Raw genomic sequence first — 21,046 nt, 5'->3', positions numbered from 1 at the left:
TTAAGCTTTTTTAGGACAGGTCCGAAACTTCTTTTTTTCTAGAGCTAACTTAGCCTAACTACTATATATATGTGCAAAACAAACAAATAAACAACAACAAAAATCCCCAAGGATTCTGCCTGATCTGTATATTATGTCTTTACATTCTGGCTAGTGAAAACAAACTTTTTCCAGTCCTGTGTGAGCTCCAGGAATTGTTCTGCCTATTTCTTCTTCTTTTTTTTTTTGGTACGTGCCCCTAGCGGGAACCGAACCCTGGACTCTCTGGTCCGCAGGCCGACGCTCCAACCGCTGAGCCAAACCAACCAGGACTTCTTTTTTTTTTTTAATCCTCACCCAAGGATATTTTTTATTTATCTTCAGATAGAGTGGAGGGGAGAGAAAGGGAGAGAGAAACATTGATGTGAGAGGGACACATCAACTGGTTGCCTCCTGCATGACCTTGACCAGGGCCGGGGATGAACAGAAACCAAACATACATGTCCTTGACCGAAATAGAACCCATGACGCATTGGTCCGCGAGCCGATGCTCTACCGCTAAGCCAAACTGGCCAGGGCCTGCCTATTTCTTTTTTGTGATATTTTTCCTAGTCTTGGATAATTCTCATGCTTTGTCAGTGCTCAATCAAAAATCCTTCCAAAGAACACCCCTCAAGATATTGAGTGTATTCTCTGAAAAACTTTATCCCCTCAAGTATTCTGCCTCACAAATTCTAGCCACCTTGGTCTTCTCAAACTTTAGTCTTTGTTTCAACTCAGACTTCCATGCTCTGTTTCTGGAAATGGAGCATTAAAGAGACTTCAATCCTGTTTTGCCTCTAGTAGCTGCTGGGCTGCTAGTTTTCACTGTGACTACAGGATGGTGATTTCTTTTCTTTTTTTTTTAATCCTCACCCGAGGACATTTTTCCATTTTTTGTTCAGATAGAGTGGGAGGGGGAGAGAGAGAGAAACATCGACGTGAAAGGGACACATCGAGTGGTTGTCACCCACACGACCCTACCAGGGCTGGGAACAAACTGCAACTGAGGTACGTGCCCTTAGCAGGAACCAAACCCAGGTCTCTCTGGACCACAGGCTGACACTCTAACCGCTGAGCCAAACCAGTCAGGGCTCTTTTTTTTTAAACTCATCTTTATTGTGAATGTATTACAGATGCCCACCCCCCTTTAGTCCCCATTGACCCCCTCAGGATGGTGGTTTTCAAGGCTACCATGGAGCTGGGGTAGATGGGAATAGGACAAATGGAAATACCACATAGCTCACTGTTTTTACTGATATTCAGTCATTTTTCTTGAACAAATGCTCTCCAGATTGCTGCAACCCTTTGATGAATTTCCTGAATTCTGAAAAAGTTGATTCTAACAATTTTGCTGGTGTTTTTTGTTTGTTTGTTTTGTTAATCCTCACCAAAGAATATTTTTCCATTGATTTTTAGAGAGAGTAAAAGGGAGGGAGGGGAAGAGAGAGAGAGAGAAAGGAGAGATCCAACCAGGGTTGGGGATAAAATCAAACCTGCAAGCCAGACACGTGTCCTTAACTTGGAATTGAACCCAAGACCCTTTGGTCCACAGGCCGACGCTCTAACCACGGAGCAAAACCAGCCAGGGCTTTGCTGGTCTTCTTGTTGCTCTTACGGAGGAGAAAAATTTTGGAGGTCCCTACTCCACTCTTTTCACTTTCATTGTAGTTTTTTTTTTTTTTTTTTTTTTTTTAGTTTAAAGAGGGAATTTATTTGAAGAATGCAAAGGTTCTTGCAGGGATTCCAATAGCGGTAACGGGTTAATAGCTAGAATCACACCTTTCTGAATGACAGATCATGTTGTAACCACAAACTTCTTTTTCTGGGTTTTACAAGATCACGAAGAGAACATCCTAGAGAATGTTCCTCCCTGTATAGTGCACAAGGGACTAGAAGGTGGATTCATTTCTGCTTGCTTTTTGGTCCTTATATTCCTTTATGCTGGCCTCGAACTTGTCAAGCACATGTTGGCAGACGTTCATGAGCTCATGCAGGTCTCTTTGAAATGGCTCAACAGCTGGAAGACCACCTCGAGTCTGAATGCGTAAATTAGTTTTACTCTCTGAAGGATGGGTTGTAGTGTATCCACAAGATTCCCCTTCCGGGTTCTTCATGATCATGTAACGAAGAGAATTTCCTAGGGTATGGTCCTCCTCATGCAAAACAAATGTCACACAGTGTCCACCTGTTCCAGCTGCCTGGACCATTTCCAGGGCTGTCTTCCTCTCGCCTTCAGCCTTTGAGGTCTTCAACCCAGACATTTTCCTCTCCAGCGCTGGTCCTCGTCCACGGCGGGGCTCCCGGGCTCCTCAGGTGGTGCTGGTTGCCTGGACGCTCTTTCCCACGTCCCGAAACGTGCGAACGAAGCAGGAAGGAAGCCCATTGTAGTTTTAATTTGCTCTTTGCAAATTATGAATAATAATTAAATTTTTTTCTTTAAAAAAAAATTTATTTATTTTAAGTAATTAACTAATTTTTGTTACAGATGTTTCTCCTTTTCCCCTCTAGATTTCTTTTCATATATTTATGGGCTATTAAATTTATTTTTTGTGATTGTCCATGACTTTGTCCATTTTTTCCCTCTGGGTTTTGGTGTATTTTTCAATTTTTAAAAGTTTGCCAGTTGTCTTTTGATCTATCTATCTATCTATCTATCTATCTATCTATCTATCTATCTATTAACCCTCACCCGAGGATGTGTTTTTGTTGATTTTTAGAGAGAGGGGGGGAAACATCGATCCTTTGCCTCCTGTAGGGACCCCAGCTATGGACTGAACCCAAAACCTAAGTGTGTGCTCTGACCAGGAATCGAACCCTCAACCTTTTTCATGTATGATGACAGTGCTCCATCCAACTGAGCACCTGGCCAGGGCTAACTAGCTGTATTTTTTGCCATGTGAAAGATTTTTATTTTCATGTAATTTTACCAACCCTCTTCTTTTAGTGCATCTGGATTTGAATTGTAGTTAGAATCCTTTCTCTAAATTTTGGTTATAAAGAAATTCATATATTTTTTCTAATACTTGTATGGTTTTATATTTTATTTTTATTTATTTTTTATTTTTAAAAATTTTTTTACAGATAGAGTGGGAGGGAGAGAGAGGAAAAAAGAGAGAGAAACATCGATGTGAAAGGGACACATCGAGTGGCTGCCACCCGCACGACCAACCAGGGCCGGGGACAAACTGCAACCAAGGTACATGCCCTTAGCGGGAACCGAACCCGGGTCTCTCCGGACCGCAGACCAACGCTCTAACCGCTGAGCCAAACTGGCCAGGGCTATTTTTATTTTTTTATCGATTGATTTTAGAGAGGAAGGAAGGGAAGGTGAGTGTGAGAGAGAAACATCGATTTGTTGTCCCATTTATTTATGCATTCATTGGTTGATTCTTGTTTGTGGCCTGGAGATGGAACCCCCAATCTTGGTGTATTAAGACGATGCTTTAACCAACTGAGCTACCTGACCAGAGCCTCATATTTTACTTTTAGATACCTGATTCATTTGGAGTTTACTCTTATGTATGGGACGAGCTACAAACCTAATTTTAACTTTTGCTAGTCAGTTAAGTAGCTGACCCAGCACAATTTCTTTCTTTTTTTAATCCTCACCCAAGGATATTTTTTCTATAGATTTTTAGATAAAGTGGAAAGGGAAGGCTGGAGGGAGAGATAGAGAGAGAGATCGATTTGTTGCCTCCTGCATGACCCAACCAGGGCTAGGGATCAAACATGCGACCAAGGTACATGCCCTTGACCCGGAAGCAAACCTGAGATCATTTGGTCTGCTGGCTGACGCTCCAACTGCTGAGCCAAACAGGACAGGGCCCAGCACAATTTCTTCAAGTTTATGTGCTCCAAGTGCTTTGTCACTTTTATCATATACTTCTTTTCTTTTTTTATATTATGACTTATTTAGTGCTTTATTTATTTATTTTGTTAATCCTCACCTGAGGATATTTTTCTATTGATTTTTAGATAGAATGGAAGGGAGGGAGGGCGAGAGAGAGACAGAAACATCTATGTGTGAGACACATCGATTGGTTGCCTCCCGCATGACCGCAACCAGGGCCAGGGAAGGAACTTGCAACCCAGGCGTGTGCCCTTGACTTGGAATTGAACCTGTGACCCTTTGGTCTTCAGGCCAACACCCTAACTGCTGAGCCAAACTGGCCAGGGCCATATACTTATTTTCTATATGTACTTGTGTCTGTCTATGAACTTCTTATTTTATTCCACTGGTCTTTTTGCCTCTTCATTCACCAGATCCACATTATTCACTGACCTTGCAGCCCCAGCCCAGCCTGCTGATCCCCTTCATGTAGCCCTCCCGAGGCAGACACCAGGCCTCCTACCCACACCAGTGCATTCAGTCTGTCTGCTAACCACCAGGGTTGTCTCCCCTGTTCTTCCCCACTCCAAAGCTCTTCCATCATGGACACTCTAACCACTAAGCCAGACTGACCAGGGCAATAATATTCCAATTCTTAAATTGAGTGAGTAGTCTGGCTCCGGGCCCAAATCCTGTGTATGATTTTTTTAGGCCTGACATAAGGCTTGGCCTGGTTGGCCTCACGGAGGAGGCTGCCCTCCCCACAGCAGATGGTGTGCAGCCAGGGCACTGAGTTTTCTGAAGGGAGTTGCATGGACTCAGGGCCCTCTGGGCCAGACACACTCTTATGCATATTGGTGTTTATAGCCAGTCACCTCCATCAGAGACCTCCTTCTGAGGTCCTTGGTGAGACACTTCATTCTGACTCAGTACTTTCTTCTCCTAGCCCTTTCTCCTTTTCCTCCCAGGGTTCTCCAGGTCCATGGAAGGCAGAAACGTTTAGTTTGGGGCTGCGGGAAGTGAGATACTTCCCGTCTGCCTGCATCCTGGAGAAAACGGAGCACGAGGGAGCCAGCATCTCTCCTTCTCACCTCTTCTTCCACTGTCACAGAAAGTGAATAAAGCTTTGATTTCTACCTTCAGCCTGACCCATTGTTCTAATTAACCATCTTGGCACCTGGCAACTCAACAAGTTGATTAAGTGAGCAGGGTGGCCAACTGTGCACAAAGCTGTCTGGAAGAAGGAACGGCTGGGGGTCCCCGGGGGCACTCTCACAGCCATGCCTATGGCCTTGGGGAGTGCTGGGGATTAGTTACAGAAATCCTTCAGTTCTAAGGGGAGCCATTTACCCCCAAATCCGTCTGGGCTCGCCCACTGGGTCAAATTAGAAACTCAACAAAGGGACTCTAAGAAAGCTACGGAAGCAATTCTCTGGCTGCTGCTCGTGGTCCTGCAACAATGGGACCACAAATTGCCAGAGACCTCACATGCTGAATTACACCCAATAACCAGGGGCTCTGAGCAGGTCCCTGGGACCAAGGGATATCCTGTGACTCCATGTGTTATTGCAACTCATGCCTTCAGTGGGAGTGTAGAGTCTCTTGGAATCACTTTGTCCAGTGGCCCAAAGAGACCTTAGTGACTTGGTTAGTTTGTCTCCACAATGAAAAAGATCATCTTGTTAAACTTAGTGATGGAGAGTGTTGCTTTGTGGGGTGCATTACTACAGAACCCTAACAGAGGCCACTTTGCCCAAGGAGGAGGAGGAAGAGGTAGATAAGAGGGTGTGAACATCTAAGACCTCTTTCTTCTGTGGGTACTATTAGACTCTCGAAGTTTGAACCACTCTTGACAAGTTTTTTGTGTGGAACACACTTGCAGAGACTCTAACATCTCTCATTTTTTTTTTTTTTTTATCCTCACCCGAGGATATTTTTCCATTTTTTGTTCAGGTAGAGCGGGAGGGAGAGAGAGGAACAGAGAGAGAGAGAGAAACATCGACGTGAAGGGACACATCGAGTGGCTGCCACCCGCACGACCAACCAGGGCCGGGGACAAACTGCAACCGAGGTACGCGCCCTTAGCGGGAACCGAACCCGGGTCTCTCCGGACCGCAGGCCGACGCTCTAACCGCTGAGCCAAACCGGCCAGGGCGAGACTCTAACATCTCTGCGAGTCATCCCTGTGATCCCCTGGGTCTACAGTGAGGGACTGAAAACAGTGGATATAAGGCTGTTAGCCAGACTCAAATTTCCAAGTTTGTCCATGCTGCTCCTGTTGGTGCTGGTCACTGGGTCCCGTTAAACCTTCACGTGAGCCCTGTCAGTGTGGCTCAGTGATTTGAGCATCGACCCATGGACTGAGAGGTCCCAGTTTGACTCCCAGTCAGGGCACATGCCCAGTTGCGGGCTTGATCTCCAGTGGGGGATGTGCCGGAGGCAACCGATCAATGTTTCTCTCTCGCATCGATGTTTCTATCTCTCTCTAAAATGTAAATAAAAACATATTTAAAAAAAAAAAAAGAAGAAGAAGCTTAGCCTGGCTGGTGTGGCTCAGTGGTTGAACGTTGGCCCGTTCACCAAGAGGTCACCAGTTTGATTCCTGGTCAGGGCACATGCCCAGGTTGTGGGCCTGATCCTCAGTGGGAGGCATGCAGGAGGCAGCCAATCAATGTTCTCTCTCATTGATGTTTCTATCTCTCTCCCTCTCCCTTCCTCTCTCTCTAAAATCAATAATGAAAAATTATTTTAAGAAAAGCTTTAGCCCTGGTCAGTTTGGCTCAGCGGTTAGAGTGCTGGTCCATGGACCAAAGAGTTGTGGGTTTGATTCCTGTCAAGGGCACGTACCTTGGGGTGGCAGTTCAGTCCCTGGGTTGTCTGGGAGGCAACCAATCGATGTTTCTCTCTGTCTCTCTCTAGCTCTCCCTCCCACGCTGTCTGAAAATAAATGGAAAACTATCTTCTTGTGAGAATTTAAAAAAAACACCTCCATGTGAAGTCAGGTAAATTGGTCCACGACACAGTCCAGCCTTAACTGATAAATTCCCAGACATGAAAACAGTGACAACTGCCCTGGCCGGTTTGGCTCAGCGGTTAGAGCGTTGGTCTGCGGTCTGGAGAGACGGGGTTCGGTTCCCGCTAAGGGCACGTACCTTGGTTGCAGTTTGTCCCCGGCCCTGGTTGGGTCGTGTGGGTGGCAGCCACTCGATGTGTCCCTTTCACATCGATGTTTCTCTCTCTCTCCCTCCCACTCTATCTGAACACAAAATGGAAAAATGTCTTGGGTGAGGATTAAAAAAAACAAAACAGTGACAACAGGCAATATAGCAGACTAACTAGGAGAAAGAGCAGCTCAGAGTAATAACCTAGTGCCCTCTCCTGGCCAACCTGGGCAAAGGCCTTCCCCAAAAGATCCCTGAATTTGATTATTGGCAGTCTCAAAGGAGGAGATAGATAGACCAAGGAATTCAGGGCCAAGTACCAGGCCACAGGACACTTGATGGGGCTCTGTGACCCTGGCAATGATTGGAGAATACTGCCAATCTTATCTGAACCTCTTGGCATTAAAAAATAAATAAGATTAAGGGTTAGTCCAAGGTCCCTCTGTCCCCAGAGGGAACCGGAGACCCTACGCCAAGGTCAGGGGTTAATGAGTATGGAAGGGAGGAATGTACTGCTCGGGTTGTGGCTGCTTGTGCACAGGTGACTGTGACTCCTGAAATCTGGCTCTAGGATGAGGGGGGAGCAGATAAAACTCTTTGGTTCCGGGTTTGAGGCCGTTACCACTGGTGTTCTTGCCCAAGCCCAGTGGGTCCTTTCAGGTCTTGTCACACCTCCTTCACTGTGTATGGCTCCCCCATTGAATGTATTATTGGTATAGATGTATTGTCTACGTGTACCACTACTGACCTTTGCCCAAAATCTCTGATAACTGCTGCATTTTAGTGGGCCATGTGGATGACCCCGAACCTACCTAATTACCTACCAACGGCTAATACTATCGTCTACCCAAAACTATAATGGCTACTGGGGGAGAAAAAATAACTGCCCACAGTGCTGATTTAGAATGCTGTCTGGGGCCTTCAAAGACTCAGGGATGTAGCTTTTGGGGCATTTGTAAGGTGAGAGTGGGTGGGTCAGGAAGAATCTGGAATGTTGCAGAGCAAACTGAAGGCTTGGGGATTCCCTTAGAGCTCCATGTGGAAAGAGCTTTTCAAAATGCCCCCCCTTGGAGGGTGTGAGGGTGATCTGGCTGCGACATGTCACCCCATTGATAGCCAGGGTTGATTCAGCTGATCTGGCTGCCTAGGCAGGTGTCCCCTCCTCCCTCACCCATCCATGTATGTCCCTCCCAAGGCTGCAGGCTCAGTGGAAGAGGATGACCTTCCCCCCTGGAGGAGAGGACCAGTCTTCAGTCAAGGGTATACAAGTAGCTATGCTCCCCTGCTAGAACCGCCAAACAAGCCCTCAAAGTGCCCCCTTGGAAATAAGAAGTGGGATAGATCACATCCTTGACTCTACCCAGAGTTTTTTGCCAGGGAGGATATTACACAAGCTGGGGGACTGGATGGGGGTTCAAGCCAGATTTAAGAGGCCAAAACCTGCAAGAGCTGGGAGAAGGACCTAGTCAGCAGGGAAAATGGCTAAACCCCTCAGAAGCAGTTATCAAGCCACGGCCATGCAAAGACAAACAGGCCACAGGTCGCCCCGCTGCAGACATGTAAGCAGAAACAATGAAGAAAAGGGCTCAGGGCCTAGTGGAAAACATAGATCCTTCCCCTCTTGGTCAGCACCTACCGTCCCTCCTCCAGCGCCACCACTCTCTGTATTCTGACAGCATATTGAGAAGCCTGAGGGGAATAGGAGACACTTTGCCTGAGAGAAGTAGCAGCCATGACAGAAGGTTCAACTTTATTTTTTAGTACGTTTTTATTGATTTTAGAGAGAAAGGGAGAGGGCAAGAGAGCAAAACATAAATCAGTTGCCTCCCATATGCACCCCGACTAGGGATCGAACCCACAACCTAGGCATGTGCCCTGACCCGGAATTGAACCAGTGGCCTCTTGGTGCATGGATGACATTCAACTAACTGAGCCACACTGGCCAGGGCAGGAGGTTTCAACTTTTGAACAGATTTAGTGCTTCTGATTCTATTGAAATGCATACATATGTTCCTTCTATGTTTTAGAAAATAAAAACCTTAAAAAGTTTGCAAATAATATTAAGCACCCACTATGTAGTAGCATGGTGCTAGATGCTGAGCAGACAAAGGCTTGGAAGGGAGAATCTTTTGGCTGTGCTCATTTCCTCATGGGCTGATGGGTTCATAGTCACCGGCTGTGGACTCTCTGATGCTGCTTTAAGTGATCAGATCGTGTGAAATTCCTGTCGCACGAAGTACATTGGTAGGGTCTCTCCCCACTGTGCTTTCTGCTGTGTCTGTTGAGCTCATCTGAACGGGCAAATTTCCAGGTGCATCCCTTCACATCACATTTGTAGGGCCTCTCTCCTAGACCGAGAGAAAGAGACTTGTCATGTTTCAGGGAGCATGGGACAAAGAAGCTGAAAGTGAATGGAGAAGAAAAATGTTTTGAGTGTGTTGGTGTGGGAGAGGGAGAGCCAGAGGAAGGGAGACTGCAGAGGGTGAGTGAAAGAGAAAAAGAAGGCAGGCAGCACGAGCTGGAAGGCTGAGAACAAAGCTATGAAGGAAGGAAAGGAAGAGAAAAAGGAAAATAGGAGAAGGGTCAGGAGGATAAGGAGGGATAGGGAAGTTGAGGGAGAGGGTCTGTTGGATCTGAGGAGAGGTCCATGAAGTGAGAGTCCCAGTAGAGTGACAGTCCCAGTAGAGGTAGTGTCAAATCAGTAAGAACTTAAACAATTCCCCACTTATTCTCATCATCCCAGCAGAGCCAACAAAAAAGGCTGCAGCCAGGCTGGCTCTGGTCCAGAACTAGACTTGTTCCTAGGACTGCTATATCCACCCTTTCAAATTTGCCAACCTTTTCTAGGGTCTACTAGGGTCCCAGTCTTAGAGGGACAACAATCTCAAATTTTTATAAAGGCACAAATCTTTAGATTTACTTGTTACCCCTAACCCTCAGCCCTCACTTACCAGTGTGTTTGCGCTCATGGACTTGGAGGTGAAAACGCTTTGAATACGATTTTCCACAGTCCTGGTATGTGCAAATGTAGGGCTTCAAAATGTCAACATTATTTTGGAACTGACTTCTCTGGGATTGTCCTTGGGTCAAATGGGAATTTGAAAAGTACAGGAATCCTGGGTATGGCAATGATGATGATTGACATGGCATCATATGGCTTCCATAGAGAGTGTGGTCATCAGTGAGGGTTGTCATCTGACCCCCATAGAGAGTCTGGTCACAACTGTATGTTGTCATTTGGCCCGCAGTGAAGGTCTGGTCACCAGTAAAGGTCATTGTGTAGTCCCCTTTAAGAGCTGTCTTCTGGCTTCCATAGAGAGTCTGCTCATCACTAAGGTTCTTCATCTGGACCCCACAGAGGGCCTGGTCCTCACTGAAGGTCATCTGGCACTCATAATAGGCCTGATACCCACCAAAGGTCATCCAGCTTCCATAATGAGTCTGGTCCCCACTGAGGGTCATCTGGTTTCCATAATGGGTATGGTCCCCACCAAAGGTCATCCGGTTTCCAGAATGGGTCTGGTCTCCACTGAAGGTCATCTGGCTTCCATAATGGGTATGGTCCCCACCAAAGGTCATCCGGTTTCCAGAATGGGTCTGGTCTCCACTGAAGGTCATCTGGCTTCCATAACGGGTATGGTTCCCACCAAAGGTCATCCGGTTTCCAGAATGGGTCTGGTCTCCACTGAAGGTCATCCGGCTTCCATAACGGGTATGGTTCCCACCAAAGGTCATCCGGTTTCCATAATGGGTCTGGTCCCCACTGAAGGTCATCTGGCTTCCATAACGGGTATGGTTCCCACCAAAGGTCATCCGGTTTCCATAATGGGTCTGGTCCCCACTGAAGGTCATCTGGCCTCTGTAGAAGGTCTGTTCCTCACTGAGGGTCTTCATCTGGCTGCCTGCATTGGAAATTGTCATGTTGTTTGCAGTGATGGTTGTCTTTTGGCAATCAGTGAATGATGTCTTTGGGTTTTCAGTGACAGGTATCATGCAGGAGGCTGCTGTGGGTTTTCTCTGATCAAAGGAGGTCACCTTCTGGTCCATGAAGAAAGGCGCACTTAGTTCTCTTGGGGGCATATCAAAGGCTTTAACAGGGAGTGTTGTTGAGTTCTGGTCAAGAACTGTCCCAGGGATGTTAGAACACGCAGAATTCATCATTGTGGGCTTCAAGGGAGTCATCACCTGGTTCTGAATGGATTCATGTTGGCTGTCTTCACCATGGACAGAAAGAGGCATATAAAGCTGTGGCTCTGGTGCAGCTGGTGTTCTTGCCTCATGTGTCTCAGGTTGTTCCTGGAGAAATTCCTCAATGTCCTCGAGTCTCTGAAGTAAAGAGTAAGTCTCTTTGCAGTTGCCTGATAACTGAACTGGACCTTCAGCCATGAGATCCTGCAAAAAAGTTGTGAGTTTAGGGATCCTACCCAACTCAAATCCCAACCCCACATACCCTTCCTTTCCATCCTTGCTGATCCTATCCTAATCTAGCACACCATCATCTTTTGCCTGAAAGCCTGCAGTTGCCTCTTAATTAGCCTGAGTCTGGAATCAACTCCATTCAGTGCACCTGTGCCCCACTACCACCCCATCCCACAGTCAGAATAACATTTCTTTGTTGTTGTTGTTAATGCTCATCCAAAGATATTTTTCCACTGATTTTTAGAGAGAGTGGAAGGGAGGGTGGGAGGGGGGAGAGAGAGAGAGAGAGAGAGAAACATTCATGCGAGAGAGACACATCTATTGGTGGCCTCCTGCATGTGCCTTGACACTCACTCACCTAAACCACACCGGCCAGGGCCAGAATAACATTTCTAAAATGTAAACTATTATTACACTCCTCCTATCTACCAGTGGAGATGGGACTCTAGATGAATGAATGAATACTCCACCATCCTCTGTAGAGATCTTGCCCCAGAGACTTTTTCAAAGATGCCCTGCCTCCCAGACATGGCACTGGATTTTTGGTTAAATTAATAAACTTTAAAATAGAAGTTCATTTAAATTAATGAACTTTAAAATACAAGATAGAGCCAAGATTAATCCCATTTCAAAAAAGAGAAAACAGAAGTCCTGGGAAGGGAAGTGACTTGTCCCAAAAGGAAGATTCTTTTTCTTTTTTTAAATCCTCATCCGAGGACATTTTTCCATTTATCTTCAGATAGAGTGGAAAGGGAGACTTCCGGTCAAGATGGCGGCGTAGGTAAACGCAGTATCACGTCCTCCCACAACCACATCAAAGTTACAACTAAACTACAGAAAAACCATCATCAAAGCCGCCTGAAATCAAGCTGAATGGAAGTCCTACAACTACGGAATTAAAGAAGCAGCCACATCGAGACTGGTAGGAGGGGCGGAGGCGCGACAGGCTGGTCCCACACCCATGTGTGGCGGATAAAAATCAGGAGGGACACCTCGGCTGGGAAGGTCCTCCCTGAGGACTGAGGGGTCCCCGTCCCACACCAGACACCCCGCTCAGGGTTCCAGTGCCAGGAAGAGAAGTCCTCTGGCTGGAAAAACCAGCGGGAACTGAGGCTCAGAAAAGCTGATGTGCTGGAGCCCTAGGCAGCTCTTTAAAGGGCCCACGCACGGACTTATCAGACTCTCTCCCTCTAAGCTTGGAGGGAAGGCAGCTCGAGGGGCACCAGAGACATACAGGGAAGAACTGAGCTGTTTGGCATTGGAGTGAGGGCTGGAGAGGGGGCTTTCTCTGGGACAAACGTGCTGTCAGAGGCCTTTGTTCCTTTGGTGAGCCCTTCCCTGGGGCAGCAGACAGTCCCCATATCTGGGACTCCAGCAACCTGGCTCACACTGGTAGCCCCGCCCTGGTGATTCCCTGAGGCGCCACCCCACCCAGCTTTCAGGCCCACCCAAGCTGTTGCCAGTTGCTTAACCATAGGATTGGCCTGTCTTGGATCCTGCTTCAGGTTTTCCTAAATTCTTTCAAACAAGCAGCATCTCATCTCAGATAGCCCCATACCTCTTGTTAAGTAATACACAGAAACAAACACAGAGAGGCAGCCAAAATGAGGAGACAAAGAAACAGGTCCCAAATGAAAGAACAGAACAAAACCCCAAGAAAAGAACTAAGCGAAATGGAGATAAGCAACCTAACAGATGCTGAGTTCAAAATACTGCTTATAAGGATGCTCAATGAACTCAGTGAGGGCCTCAAGAGCATAAAAAAGGACCAGTCAGAAATGATGGAGGCACAGTTAGAAACAAAGGAGGCTTTAACTGAAATAAAGAATAATTTACACAGATTCAATAGTAGAGTACGTAAATCCAAGAAGCAAACCATTGATTTGGAATATAAAGAAGCAAAAAACGCCCCATCAGAACAGCAAAAAGAAAAAGGAATCCAAAAAAATGAGGACAGTGAAAGGAGCCTCTGGGACAACTTCAAGCGTGCCAACATTCGCATCTTGGGGGTGCCAGAAGGAGAAAAGAGAGAACAAGAAATTGAAAACCTGTTTGAAACAATAATGGCAGAAAACTTTCCTAACTTGGTGAAGGAAACAGACATACAAGTCCAGGAAGCACAGAGAGTCCCAAACAAGATGAACCCCAAGAGGCCCACACCAAGACACATCATCATCAAAATGCAAAAGGTTCAAGGCAAAGAGAGAATCTTAAAAGCAGCAAGAGAAAAGCAGTTAGTTACCTATAAGGGAGTTCCCATAAGGTTGTCAGCTGATTTCTCAAAAGAAACTTTGCAGGCCAGAAGGGAGTGGTAAGAAATATTCAGAGTGATGAAAAGCAAGAACCTACAACCAAGATTACTCTATCCTGCAAAGCTGTCATTTAGAATCGATGGCCATATAAAGAGTTTCCCAGACAAGAAAAAGTTAAAGGAGTTCATTACCACCAAACCGTTATTATATGAAATGATGAAGGGTCTTTTTGAAGAAAAAGATAACATATATGAACAAACAAAATGGCAATGAATACATATCTATCGGCAATGGCATCTACAAACAAAATGAACAGAAACATTCTCATAGATACAGAGAACATTTTGTTGGTTGCCAGATGGGAGGGAGGTTGGGGGAATGAATGAAAAAGGTGAAGGGATTAAGAAGTACAAATTCACTGCTAGACTGACAAACCTCAAAGGGAAAGGGGTTGGGAGGTGGGAAGAAATAAACCAAAGAACTTATATGCATAACCAATGGACAGAGACAACAGTGTGGGAAAAGGCAGGAGGGGGGCGGGGGTGGTCAATGGGGGAAAAATGAGGAACATCTGTAATACATTCAACAAAGATTTAAAAAAAAATAGAGTGGAAAGGGGGCGGGGAGAGAGAGAGAAATATGTATTTTATATATATATACATGTATATATATGTGTGTGTATGTGTATATGTATATGTATGTGTGTGTGTATATATATATATATATATATATATATATATATATGAGTTTTTTTTGTCAATAAAACTGAGAAAAATAAAAATAAAAGGGTTTTCCTGCCTGGCCAGTGTGGCTCAGTGGTTGAGTGTCGACCCATGCACCAAGAGGTTGCCAGTTTGATTCCCAGTCAAGGCACATGCCCAGGTTGTGGGCTCGGTCCCCAGTGGGGGGCATGCAGGAGGCGGCCAATCAATGTTCTCTCTCATCTATGTTTCTATCTCTCCCTCCCTCTAAAAATCAACAAAGAAAATAAAAAGATTTTCCGGGGAAAAAAGGAAAGGAGGGAAGAAAAGACGGAATGATGGAAAGAAGGAAGGATGGAAGATGGAAGGAAGTCAGTCCTTCTTTCTTGATCTCTAATGTTAACCCATCCCACCCAGACCCTGGGCTCTGAGCATCCTTCCATCCCTTTCACAGACATTCCCAGTTGCCCAGGACGAACCAGTGGTTTGGGTATGGCAGCGGACCACCAGGTCAGTGGCCATTCCCTCGAGAAACCTTGGGGACAGCAGCCGGCAGGACCAGCCAGACCACTATCTCCTCTGAGGGGCTGCGTATACCTAGAGGAGGGCACCCCTGGGCAATGCGGGGTAGGCACGCTGGCGTGCTCGATGAACACGTGCCGAAAGAAAAGAATTATGTCAACGTTTCAGTCCTTTTTCTCCCTAGTGGATCCCCCGCTAGGATTCTGACTGCCCACCTGGGGGTTTCTGACCTTCCACCCCACTGGTTGGAAGGACTTTGGCCCCCCGAGTTGAACGGCGCAGACTCACCATTAGTTCATCTGGCGTGGTCAGGAACCACTCTATTCTGCCTCGGGCTAGAGCTGAGCCAGCACTGAGCTGCCCGGTGCAGGGCCTGGCCTCTTATAGAGCCGGAAGCCAGATGCGCTGGGGTGCCCATTCGCCCTTTGGTCTGCCACGCCCTCCAGGGCGGAGCCCAGGGCTTCGTCCACTATACTTTCCACCTCTCAGAACACAGACTGATTATGCTACCTACAAGGACATTACTGCAATAATTTCCCAAGTGTTCCTACTGTGGGAGGATGCATTTTACATGAATTAGCCCACTGCCTCCTCTACATAGTTCTGAAGTGGACTTTGTAATTGTCATCATATGATGCAGAAACAGGCCCAGAGAGGTTAATTTGCTGGGGGCCACAAAGAGTTAATCCTGGATTATAGATTTGAACTCCAACGGTTTTCCAGAAGTCCTTAAATAAACACACACAGACCTAAATCCCTAAATCTAATAAACGGATCATTCTATAGATAACCATCCCTTTGCTCATTATAAATGTAATCAAATTACTTCTAGGATGAAACAGTAAGAATTTGATCAGATCCCTAGAAATGGTAATGGTTTTTTTTTGTTAATCCCTTGAAGATATTTTTTCCATTGATTTTTAGAGAGAGCAAGAGAGAAAAACATCTATGTGAGAAAGACACATTGATTGGTTGCCTCCCACAGGACTCAGACTGGGGCCAGAGATTGAACCTGCAAACCAGGTACAGGCTTTTGACCTGGAATAGGACCTGAGACCCTTCAGTCCACAGGCCGATGCTCTAACTGCTGAGCCAAACTGGCCAGGGCTTCCTTTATATTTTTACCTTAGTTTTTTCCCCCTCCTGGCCACCAAAGCCATTTTCATAATGAGCAGTGACACCTATAGCTTGTATATTCATATGTTAAATATGAATCTATCTATGTAATTGTTAACAGCAGAGTAGAACAAACATATAATGGTGATAGTGTTAAAAAAAAGTGTTTCTACAATTTTTAATGCTAGCCATCTACATCCCCTTGCCTGGGGCCAGGATGGGTTTGGTGAGACCAGTGGATCAATAGGAGCCTGATGGGGCCAGGGCCCCTCCGCTGCTGGAAGATGTCCGGCTCCACATCTCCGGTTGCCTTGTTCTCCCCTCACTCAGAGGCAGCTGTTATCATGGGATAAATTTATAATCCAGACTGTTTTCTCACCCCCACTGAGGCAGCCACTGATCTACTTTCTTTCACTATTCCATGCACAGAAATGTCAAAGTACAGTGTTTTACATGACTTTAAATTTATATAAATGGCATTTTTCAGCACTTATTCTGAAATTTTCCTGTTGTCACCAGATGTATGTCTTGAGAACTATTCATGTGTGCTCCTTTTAACTGATGCATTTTCCCTTATGTGAGTAGAGAGAATGAGGAGGGACCATCCAAAAGGATTCTGGGTCCCAGGAGAGAGTAGCTTTTCAGATTCTGAAACAGCACAAGTAAGGAAGCCTTTGGTGTGCACCATCATCAGGGCAAAGGAAAGTTGGTTCCTCTTCAGGTTACCTTTGAATAAATTGGGAAATTACCTTTGAATAAGGTACACTTCATAGAGGTGTAGAAAATAAAGGGTGTAAGGCTCTCAAATTCAGTGTCACTGACTGAATTTACATTGATTGGTTAAAGAAACGTAGTAAATAGCTTGAAGAAATTAGTCTTTAGTAGTCTGAATCTTATGGTGATTTTCTCTTTGGAAAAAAAAGGGCTTGCCCTGGCCGGTTTGGCTCAGTGGCAGAGCGTGGGCGGCACACCAATGAGTCCCGGGATCTATTGTGGCCAAGGGCACACACCTCGGTTGTAATTCTTCCCTGGCCCTGGTCAGAGTCCTGCGGGAGGCAACCAGTGGATGTGACTCTCACATCGATGTTTCTCTCTCTCCCTTTCTCTCCCTCTCTCTTCCTCCCACTCTATCTGAAGATAAATTTAAAAAAGTATCTTCAGGTGAGAATTTAAAAAAAAAAAATTTTTTTTAAAGTGCTTGTCAAGTGAAAAAAATTAAATTGGACCTGAATGAATTGTACAACTTTGGTTAAAAGGTAAAGATTACACTCTAATAAAAATTTAGAACTTTGTGTAAATAACCAAGTAAACAACTAAGTTACTGGCAACTTTTTAAATAGTATTTCCCTAATATAATTCCTTTGCCTAAAGAGTTTGTTAGATAACAAAGAGAAAAGCTAACGTTGATTCTAGTATCCTTGAAGATAAAGAATGAAGACATGCCCTGCCTGGCCAGTGTGGCTCAGCTGGTGGAGCATCCTCCTGCACACCAAAAGGTGGCCAGTTCAATTCCGGGACCGGGCACATACACAGGTTGCCGGTTCAATCCCTTGTGGGGGTACATACTGAGCAGGCAACCAATCTATATTTCTCTCTCACACTGATGTTTCTCTCCCTCTCTCTCCCTTTTTCTTTCTCTAAAATTAAAAAAAAAAACAAAAGAATGAAGACATGAAAGTTGACATCAAGTCAACAATTGATAGTCGTAAAACAGGTTTTAAGAAATTATTTTGTAGAAAGCGTTTAAAAAAAAATGTACTATTGATTTTAGAGAGGGGAAGGGAGAGGGAAAGAGAGAGAGACACATTAATGAAACATCAATCATTTGCCTCCTGGGCGTCGAGCCCCAAGCCCAGGGATGTACCCTGGCCAGGACGGACCGGACCTGCTGCGGACCGTGCTCACCGGCACCTGCCAGGGCTTCCCAACCCTTCCAACAGCTTGGGGAGTAGGGTGGGAGCAAGATGGCGCAGGAGCCAGGGCGGCGGCTTGATCTCCGAGGCCCCGATGAAACACTCCTTCGTGGGCACAGGCTCCAAGGACAGGCAGCTGTACAAGAAGAGGACCAAAGGCCAGAAGAGGCCACTGCTCCTCAAGAAACCACTTCGGGTCGACCTCATTTTGGAGAACACATGCGGGAGCCCTGCCCCCAAAGCCGTCCGCGCCCGGCCCCGACGCCCAGGAGCCCGAGCGGAGAGCAGTCGGGACAAGGTGGCCGAGCGGGGCGAGCTGCCCGAGGTGCGCAGGGCGCAGGCCCGGCCGCGCGGCCCTCCTGCGGCCAAAACCGAACCTGGGCCCCAGGACGCCGCGGGGCGGCCCCTCCGCGGTCCCCGGGCCAGAGATGAGCCCGGAGCGGCGGCTGGTGGCCCGGATGCGCCTTTCCTGGAGCGGACCGAGAAGGAGCGAAGCGGCCGCCGCGTCCCAGGTGCCTGCCGAGCAGGGGACACCCTCCGGAGCCTCCTGCAACCCCACCTTCGAGGCCCCCCAGGCCCTGCTCTGGGAAGCCCACGCGGTCGAGCTGCAGCGGCCGAAGGAGGCGGAGAAGCTGGAGGCGGAATGTGCATTTGAGATGTGCCCGGGCCGCTGGAAGGCAGCTGGGGAGCGGCCAGGCGAGGGCCAGGACGGGGGCCTGAGGTGGCGGAGACCAGGCCCGGGAGGCACACCCGCCCGCCGGGCAGCAGCGTCGGCGAGAAAGGCCGCCCGATGCTGCGGGCGCCGGCTGCGGCCCCGGGAGCCCCTCAGGCTGCGTGGCATCCCGGCCCGGGTGGCACAGCGGCGGGCACGACGAGGGCACAGCGGCTGGCCGAGGCCGACGAGCCCCAGGGCTGGGTACCAGGCCCCCGACATCGACGTGCGGCTCAGCTCAGAGCTGTCTGACTGCCCCGGACCCCGAAGCTTGAGGGCAACGTCCTCGGCGATCGGTTCAAGAGCTTCTAGAGAAACATGATCGAGCCCCGGGAAGAGCCAAGTTCAAAGTGAAGCTCGTGGAGAAGCGGGTGTTCCGAGATCCGGAGGATGACACCCCCTTCTTCCCGGTGGCATCCACGGGGACCCCGGGCCATCCCAAACTCGGTTGTAGCTGATGCTGGATACTGGAGCCCTCCCCTTTCAATAAACACCTTCGGGCCAACAACAACAACAAAAGAAAGTTAAATCGAAGAAATCAAAATTTCATCAAAATTAGTTTAATACACCTAATAAGGTAAACCCTTTGATAAATTAAACGGTGGGGGGAGTCTGGGGCTTAAAAGATGGCTATAAGCCAGGCTTCTTGATTTTACCACAGTGAGAAATAAACATGCAAATATGTCATTTTGATTTATGTAAGACTCTGGATTTGGTTTAAATAAAAAGGCTAAATTAAAAGAATCACCTATGCCCTGGCGGGTTTGGCTCAGCGGTTAGAGCATCAGCCTGCGGTCTGGAGAGACCCGGGTTCGGTTCCCGCTAAGGGCACGTACCTCGGTTGCAGTTTGTCCCCGGCCCTGGTTGGTCGTGCGGGTGGCGACCACTTGATGTGTCCCTTTCACGTCGATGTTTCTCTCTCTCTTTGTTCCTCCCTCTCCCTCCCACTCTACCTGAACAAAAAATGGAAAAATGTCCTCGGGTGAGGATGATAAAAAAAAAAAAAAAAAAAAAAATCACCTAAAGTCCTTAAAATTGCCTTATGAGTCATATAGTTTATTATTTACACTAATATTTAAGAATTCTAAATGTAAACATGGGTGTACAATTAAGTTGACTCATAATTCAAATAACTGGTATCTTTATAAATTTAGTCCTTGTAAATCTCAGACAAAATTGAAAATTATATGAGCCTATGGAGTTATGCTAACTATATTAACTGGGTAAAGTTTTAAGGGATCCTATTTCTCTGTCAGATTCTTATTATTAACGGTGACTGTATTACTTTTTAATGATTATTTAATTATGTTGTCTAAAATTGCTAACTGACTTTAGGGTCTTGGACTAATATGATATTGAGATAATTAGTAGTCATTGTTTACCTGGAAGCCTCCAAAGAAATTAAAATTCAGAGAAGGGGAGAAAATAATATTCTTTTTTTTTTTTTTTTTTTATCCTCACCCGAGGACATTTTTCCATTTTTTGTACAGAGAGAGTGGGAGGGAGAGAGAAGAAGAGAGAGAGAGAGGGAAACATCGATGTGAAAGGGACACATCGAGTGACTGCCACCCGCACGACCAACCAGGGCCGGGGACAAACTGCAACCGAGGTACATGCCCTTAGCGGGAACCGAACCCGGGTCTCTCCGGACCGCAGGCGGACGCTCTAACCGCTGAGCCAAACCGGCCAGGGCAGAAAATAATATTCTTAATTGCCATTTAATCTTCAAGTGAATTTTTAACCAATGAATTTTTTTTAAAGCATAGCGCTTTTATTTTTATTTATTTATTTGTTTTTTTAATCCTCATCTGAGGACATTTTTCAATTTTTTGTACAGACAGAGTGGGAGGGAGAGAGAGGAAGAGAGAGAGAGGGAAACATCGATGTGAAAGGGACACATCGAGTGGCTGCCACCCGCATGACCAACCAGGGCCGGGGACAAACTGCAACCGAGGTACATGCCCTTAGTGGAAACCAAACCCGGGCCTCTCTGGACCGCAGGCGGACGCTCTAACTGCTGAGCCAAACCGGCCAGGGCTATTTTTATTTATTTTTTATCTTTTAATCCTCACCCACAGACATTTTCCCTAGGTATGTACCCTTGACCAGGAATCGAACCTGCAACTTTTTGGTTCTCAGGTCAGTGCTCTAACCACTGAGCAAAACCAGCCAGGGGGACCCATGTATTCTTGACTATCGTTCTTCATAATGTTCAAATTAAGACATAGCCCTGGTCGGTTTGGCTCAGCGGTTAGAGCATCAGCCTGCGGTCCAGAGAGACCTGGATTCGGTTCCTGCTAAGGGCATGTACCTCGGTTGGTTTGTCTCCGGCCCTGGTTGGGTTGTGCGGGGGGCAACCACTTGATGTGTCCCTTTCACGTCGATGTTTCTCTCTCTCTC

At 46.8% G+C, this 21,046-nt stretch overlaps 3 protein-coding genes across 3 annotated transcripts; 1 reads left to right on the top strand and 2 right to left on the bottom strand.

Moving 5' to 3' along the window:
- Positions 1 to 1,910: 1,910 nt before the first annotated feature.
- LOC118626785 (DNA-directed RNA polymerases I and III subunit RPAC2-like) lies at positions 1,911 to 7,790 on the bottom strand. The gene is made up of 2 exons (XM_036256806.1): positions 7,760 to 7,790; positions 1,911 to 2,296 (listed from the first exon to the last, which is right to left on the bottom strand). Exons 1-2 carry the CDS (start codon positions 7,788 to 7,790, stop codon positions 1,911 to 1,913), a joined length of 417 nt encoding a protein of 138 aa, XP_036112699.1.
- Positions 7,791 to 9,180: 1,390 nt separating this feature from the next.
- Positions 9,181 to 11,397, bottom strand: KLF18 (Kruppel like factor 18). The gene is made up of 3 exons (XM_036256805.1): positions 10,627 to 11,397; positions 9,963 to 10,227; positions 9,181 to 9,359 (listed from the first exon to the last, which is right to left on the bottom strand). Exons 1-3 carry the CDS (start codon positions 11,395 to 11,397, stop codon positions 9,181 to 9,183), a joined length of 1,215 nt encoding a protein of 404 aa, XP_036112698.1.
- Positions 11,398 to 15,003: 3,606 nt separating this feature from the next.
- On the top strand, positions 15,004 to 18,968 carry LOC118626783 (ribosome biogenesis protein NOP53-like). Its single transcript, XM_036256804.1, is given in 3 exon segments — positions 15,004 to 15,010; positions 17,940 to 18,435; positions 18,437 to 18,968. Coding segments are annotated over 3 exon segments (1,035 nt in total).
- Positions 18,969 to 21,046: the final 2,078 nt, after the last annotated feature.

The sequence above is a fragment of the Molossus molossus genome, unplaced genomic scaffold, assembly GCF_014108415.1.
Source record: "Molossus molossus isolate mMolMol1 unplaced genomic scaffold, mMolMol1.p scaffold_m16_p_12, whole genome shotgun sequence".
Lineage (NCBI taxonomy): Eukaryota > Metazoa > Chordata > Mammalia > Chiroptera > Molossidae > Molossus > Molossus molossus.
The sequence above is the reverse complement of the archived record's forward strand: the minus strand, read 5'-3'. Positions and strand labels throughout refer to the sequence as shown.